The following is a 6877-nucleotide window of genomic DNA, read 5'->3' as shown; positions in this document are numbered from 1 at the left end:
AAGTGTGCTGCTATGCTGAATTTGCTTTCGCTTGCGCGACTTTCTCCTAGTCATGACTGCTAATTGCTCTTTAAGCTTAGTAATGTGAGCAGCTTATAGCGCGTTTTAGTGCAGTATTAATTTACTACCTTTAATAAGCTAAGAGAAGACAGCCTAGGCTGTAACTAGTAACTAAGTAAAGGAGTTATGTACAAGCTTTAACTAAGACCTAAACTTATGTGTATTGCTTAGAGTCCTTAACTGCCACAGTGTCTCTAGTAGAGGGGGTGCTAGTGGGGTACAGTGTTGCACCTTAAGGCAATCTAACACTACCTATACGTTAGTAGGGACTAGCCCTAATGCCTTAAAGGCCTTCTAATAGTTAGCCTTTGTAAACACGTTAAGAAACGCGTCTCTAAAGGCTGGAAGGAAGCCTTCCTTGTTAATGTGGAAGACGCGTTGGCGTGCTAAGTCCTAGATGCGTTAGGAGTACTTACGCTTTAACAGCGAGAAACAGACCACGTCAAGCAGCTAGAGGATGTGTGATGAGTGAGCTGGCATACAGAGAGAGTAAGGATCTTGTTATCCAGGCAATAGTCCTTAAAATCCTGGTTAAGGTGGCTCTTATGGCTGTCCAAGATAAGTAGCCTGTATCCCCCTACCTGACGCGCTCTTGTATGCGCGTTAAAATGCTTCAACCACTCAAGGCTAAGCGCGTTGTTTGTCCAGCCATTCTCAGAGACAGAGAGCTTCTAATTGTGTAGTATATCTGTCTCCTTGTACCAGGCAGAGATGTGGATGCGTCCTTTGTAGATAATGAAAGGCAGGGTCGCATATCCAGCAGCGCAGATGCTCTGTATAACTGTAACCCACTCCCGATCGCCTGGCTAAACAAGCTCAGGTTAAGCGCGTCTCTTAGCGCCTGTAACAACCTTCATTAACCCTATCACGCCTATCTAGAACCTAGTCTTATTAAAGTTGTGCATGTTATTGTTATAGATGCTATACTTAGCCTTAGTACCCTCTACTAGCATAAACTACGCGTTAATTACCTTAGGATTTTCCTACAGTATCCTCTGTCTGTCCTTTGCTTAGTTAAACACTATCTTAAGCTAATCTAAACATGTTATAAATCTTATAGCCTAGAGTTTACTAACAGGCTCCCTACTACGCACACCTAATAGTTTATTAGCTATATCTACTACCTTACACAGCTAAGGCGCAAATCCTTGCAAATTGAGGTTAAGGATATATTAGACAATTGTCTGCTCTTTAGTTGCAGTGAGCTTCTAGCAGTTTGCGCGTATATTGAGTTAAAATAGAGTATTGCTAGCGCGTTCAGAGAGCCTGCGTTGGTTAACGTTGAATGCAGCAGCAGCAGCCTGATGGCTCTGAAACTGTCCAGTATTGTAGGCCTGGAGAGCAAGCTGCAGTCTCCCTTTGTGTTGAAGCAATAGGTTGTAATGTTGTTAAGACATACTGTAAAGTGCAGAGTTGTGTTGGTCTTGGCAGATTTTGACTGGTTCGGTGATATGACCAGCTTGGTGATAGAGTACGTTACAAGTTTGTTGCCTAGCTTTAGATTATTGATCTCTGCAAGCGCATCTAAAATTCCTGTCATGGTAGTTGAGTTTTTACGCGTTAAAATCTACTGCAAATGTTGTGCCCTGATCGTTGGTTGACTCCGATCGTTGGGTGCACGGACACGGGTATCCAGGCAAGACGCCACCATTGAAACTTCAAGCTCGACATCGCCAAACAATTTTAAACCCATTAAGGGCCCTGAAGTTGTACACACATGCATTCCACATACAGACCTTAGTTCGCAGTATTGTAGGTATGTGATTGTTGGCTTCGTGACACCCACCCTAGAGGTGGCATGAAGCCAACATTGCAATTTCTACGAGTAAGCCGCCTTCCACTGAGTTCCACTTTTTCCGTGTCATTAGTGTTACACAGTGCGGATACCGCTTCACAGCTCGCCCTATTGTCGCCAACACGAGCGTCTGTGAGGCATCAGGCACTTGCATAACCGAAGTTTCCCATCATTCGGTTGACAGGTTGTCTCAGATGTCGATCTTTACTCACGGCAACTTCGTCAATCGGTCGACCGGACGTTGAGTTTTCGCGCTAGGAGTTTGACAGAACTTATCCTGGTAGTATGTCTTCCGTTGAGCTGGAGAAGCGAAGCCGATGGAATGAAAGTTGGAAGGCTTCACATAAATATAACTTGGAGGCCTTCGCAGGTTAGTCATTTTTCGCAAGATCACTTCATCCACAAACGTCATCGACCACAAACCACGGAGTACGATCTGAACACGCGGAGAATCCTGTCTCGAGGAATACAACACGCGTGCCGCATCTTGGCCTACCTCTCCCAGACCGAGAATGACCATCTGTCATGAGGTCTTCAGTACGACTGGGCACGAGACTGAGGCTGCGGTCGCCTCCCTAGCTGGTTATTGATGCCAGCATAGAAGCGCGCATGCATCTCGTGTCATCATGTACGTAATAAAACCCTTGCTCTCCTTCCAATATTGTGGCGTACTTGCCGCCTGCCGGTACATATGGTATGTCAGACTGTCATCGAATACTGGCGTAGGACCGCAGGGTTCGCTCATACGGTTATTGCCTGCTAGATATCATTGCAAAGTGCGACATCTAAACTATCGCCTGCAGCATGCCTTACCGCGCAAAAGCTCCGGTCTTTATTGGCCTGACAGCAGCTGAGATGTGGCGCAAGCATCTCTATCCTATTGAGTTCTCTGCGGCCCACCAGCTACAATGAATGCGGCCCATCCTCTGCCTCGAAGCCAAGTCCAGGAGATGAGATCGCGCACTGAGACTCTCTGACAACTATGTCGTCTCTTGACCTGTTTCGCCTGTTCAAAGATGTCAGCCGCCAGCACCATAAACTCAATTCCGTGGTACAGACCACTACAACGCCACACCCTGACAAGGATCTACACTGAGGTTGGAGTGGCGCTTCCTTCAGACCGCTTGCACCTTGGACTGGATTGGCTCGCACTCAGGGTGTGAAGTCCTGAGAGTCGGCTCCCCTCAAAACCTCCGGGACGCCACTTTCTAACAGCAGGGATATGTAAGCAAACTTAAACCCCTTTCGGCCTACTTGCGGAGATCGTCATAAGCTTTCTTCAACAACCCTCCCGCTGACTGACAGCAGCGTGCTCATCAAATAATCGGGGCAGGGATCTTTTGGACGGTCATGGTGAGGGCAGAAGAGCGGTGTAACCCACCAGCACCATCAATCCCTACAGGCTGCTGCATGCGCGGTCCCCTCTTCCCGCACGGACAACACGCATGTACTGATCACAGCATTTCCCAGCGACAGCTGTAGCGACCGCCATCTCAGCACTACGCCGCGCCTAGTCCTGTCGTCCCATTTCTGTATGCCGGCTTTCTCGGCTTGAACTGCCTAGCTTGGGAAATGTCCAGTTGCGTGCCGAAGGTCTAAGGCAATACTACTACTTATTGACAAAGAGTTTCTCTAGTAGAGGCCGAGTTGCCGCCTGATGCAAGATCGGAGCTTTCCAGTTCGATACCCTTGTGCCGTTCCCTGCGGTACATCGTATTCATGACGAGACGGGCGACTGGTCTCTGGACTCCCACCATGTTGACAGGAAGCTTTGCAACAGGCATGGGTTACATTATTGTCAGCTCTTTACACCCTCTAGCGACGCCATGATAGCCCATTGATCGTCGCGGCATTTTTGTATGCGAAACAGGGCAGGCAACCGCGGGCATGTTATAATTCCCTTGTCCCACCCTAACCACGAGATTGCAAGCCACATCACGTTTTGCTTTCTATTATTTGAGATCGTAGCACTCGCTTCCCAGGTGCTGAAGACACAGTCGTTTGTACCCATACTCTCTTTCAGTATATCCATTAACTTTATAATGCTCTCAACGATCACCAAAGCAACAGCTCTCCTGACACTTTTGCCCTCGGCAACATTGGCACTTCCTGGCACACATCTTGACGTGCCTTGGAAAGAGATTGGTATCTACTCTGGCTCTGTGGCGAAGAATGTTGCAAAGAGGGATCACGGCTATCCAACTGGGTGCAACCATGGACCAGCGGCGAGATCCTGCTGGAAAGACAACTACAATGTCGACACTGACATGGATCTCGAATGGCCCACCACTGGCGTAATCAGAAAGGTTAGTTACTGGACCAATACTCAGGCTATGGAGCTGCATGTGCTGACCCCTCTAGTACCACCTTGAGATCACAAACGTCACAATGGCGCCAGACGGTTTTGAGCGACCTATGTCCGTGTTCAACGGCCAATATCCAGGACCAGTATGTGCCGGAATAAGCTTTGAAAGACTTGAGACTTATCAGTAAACAGACCATCGAGGCAGACTGGGGTGATGAGATTGAAATCGCAGTCACCAGCTATCTCGAGAACAATGGAACCGGTGTGCACTGGCACGGACTACGCCAACTTGGTTCCAACGAGATGGACGGCACCAACGGCATAACTGAATGCCCCATTGTGCCAGGCGGAACCAAAGTTTACCGATTCAAGGCTACGCAATACGGCACCTCGGTGAGTTGGAAACGTCACAAGAACTACAACCCGGACTAAGTGGAATAGTGGTATCATTCGCATTATTCAGTCCAGTATGGTGATGGTCTTGTCGGCCCCATCATAATCCATGGCCCGGCAACAGGCGATTACGATCTCGATCTTGGAGTCCTACCATTCAGTGACTGGTTCCATGCTACCACCTTCACAGTGAATCACGCGACTCTTCATGCAAAGGGTCCGCCAACTGCAGATAATCTGTTGGTGAACGGTTCTATGACGTCAAGCTCTGGAGGCCAGTATGCAGTCACAACCTTGACCCCCGGAAAGACTCACCGACTTCGTCTTGCCAACATGGGCATCAACAACTGGGTGCATGTTGGCATTGACGGCCATCCTTTTACAGTAATTGCAGCAGATTTCGTTCCTGTTGAGCCATTTCAGGCTACTTCTCTTAGCATTGCAGTCGGTAAGTTACCCGACTTCCATTTCCCACGCATGCGCACACGTTCATGCAGCACGCCCCAATTGTAGTTTTCAAAACACACTAGCAACGTTTCACTGACCCGCCATCTGGTGCACAGGACAACGATACGACGTTATCATCAACGCAACCCAGCCTGTTGGTAACTACTGGCTTCGCGTAGGCACAGGTGGACGCTGTGACGGCCCGAACGCGAATGTCGCCAACATCGGTAGCATCATTCATTACGCGAGCGCCGAAGACGCCAACCCCAACTCCACAGCTGCCGCACCTTTACCCGCTGGGTGTTACGATGAGCCCATCGTCCCTTACGTCAAAACGCATGTGCCTCAGCAGGTGCCGGAGGAGTTGAAGCTCTCGTTCACTGACACCGGGGGTTTCAACAGCAGCGATCTTGTCCAGTGGAAGGTCAACGATGTGCCCATGCTAATCGACCTCGACAAGCCGACTCTGCAGACTATATTTGAAGGATTCACTGCCAACCAGACCTGGGGTCGGACTGAAAATGTCATCGAAGTCGGTAACAAGGGCCATGCAGTAAGTTCCATCTGGTCCTCGTGAGACGGCTGGAGCTAATATTTCGTAGTGGCAATATTGGGTCATCCAGCAAGACAACGTTACCACACCCCCTATTCCTCATCCCATTCATCTGCACGGCCACGACTTCTTTGTCTTGGGGCAGCAAGCGAATGCTATATGGAACGGAGATATCTCGACTCTGAACATGGACAACCCGATCCGACGTGACACTGCCACGCTTCCTGCGCTAGGCTATCTCATCCTTGCATTTGAGTCCGACAACCCTGGAGCATGGCTGGTAAGTTTCCCGTGCATTCGGTTCATTGGTATTTTTGCTAATGCGATCTTCTAGATGCATTGCCATGTCCCGTTCCACGTATCTGGAGGTCTTGGCGTCCAGTTTATTGAGAGGAAGTCGGAGATTCTCGCGACCAATAGTAAACTTGGTGCTATGCAACAGGGTTGCGTAGATTGGCAGAAGTACCACGCCGAGCACTGGCCCAATGGTGTTCTTATCGAAGGTGACTCAGGACTATAGTATGCACATGAGACGTGTCCTTTTGCGATTGACATACACCTTTGCGCCGTGTATATGTTACTACCAGAACGCTTTAATATCTACAGATACATAATTATATCCACCAGATTCTTCAATCTGGTTGCGAACATACAAACTCACGATTGTGCGCGAGTTGCCACGTCGTTCCTGAGTTATAATATCGCCGTGAACTGCGAACGGGCAGCCGTGGTGGCTTGATCACACCGTCTCATCCTTGTGAATCCTGCTTTTGCTTTTCTGTATGTCTCATTTACGGGGATATCTACGGCCGCGGACATCACCTTGACGCTGCGTTTCACATCTAAACAACAACCAGCCTGAGGCCATTGGAGGCCAGCAGAAAAAAAGAACGAGATGAATATGAACTTGTAGCTACGAGGCCGCGATCGCCATTTCAAAGTCCATGTCCTCCTCGGATTTGGCTACCGGCTGTGGCTGCGATTCCACGGTGTCTGCACGAGCAATGGCCTTGACTTCAAGTATACGCTTGACCTTAGCTTTGCATTCACATTCATCGGTCTAGCCCTCGGTACATCTTCCCGGTAATCTGTTTGCCATGCCGAGATATAGCTTTCGGCTTTTGGGCTCTAGACAACATCGGGAAAAGTTTTTCCATTGTCGAAATCGGGAAATCGTGGCATTGTACTGTGGGCAACAGTAGGACTGGTAGGCCTACAACAGTCATTCAATGTGCATTCAATGTCCAGCCAATTTTGAGCCAATTTTGAGCCAACGGCTCCAACGGTCCCAATGGCTCCAATAGCCACAATAACTTCTAATCCT

General features: G+C 48.9%; 2 protein-coding genes across 2 annotated transcripts; one reads left to right on the top strand and one right to left on the bottom strand.

Annotated features, from left to right (window-relative positions):
* Positions 1-542: 542 nt before the first annotated feature.
* On the bottom strand, positions 543-1600 carry M421DRAFT_426076 (uncharacterized protein; the record flags this gene model as incomplete). The annotated part of the gene is made up of 2 exons (XM_033594282.1): positions 543-728; positions 1460-1600. Coding segments are annotated over 2 exons (327 nt in total), but the record flags the coding sequence as incomplete, so codon positions are not given.
* A 2297-nt stretch (positions 1601-3897) lies between these two features.
* M421DRAFT_75953 (multicopper oxidase) lies at positions 3898-6073 on the top strand (the record flags this gene model as incomplete). Its single annotated transcript, XM_033597179.1, has 7 exons — positions 3898-4161; positions 4217-4303; positions 4353-4553; positions 4602-5001; positions 5117-5553; positions 5603-5833; positions 5888-6073. The coding sequence occupies 7 exons, from the start codon at positions 3898-3900 to the stop codon at positions 6071-6073; spliced, it is 1806 nt and encodes a 601-aa protein (XP_033443506.1).
* Positions 6074-6877: the final 804 nt, after the last annotated feature.

Source organism: Didymella exigua, assembly GCF_010094145.1.
Source record: "Didymella exigua CBS 183.55 unplaced genomic scaffold M421scaffold_53, whole genome shotgun sequence".
Lineage (NCBI taxonomy): Eukaryota > Fungi > Ascomycota > Dothideomycetes > Pleosporales > Didymellaceae > Didymella > Didymella exigua.
The sequence above is the reverse complement of the archived record's forward strand: the minus strand, read 5'-3'. Positions and strand labels throughout refer to the sequence as shown.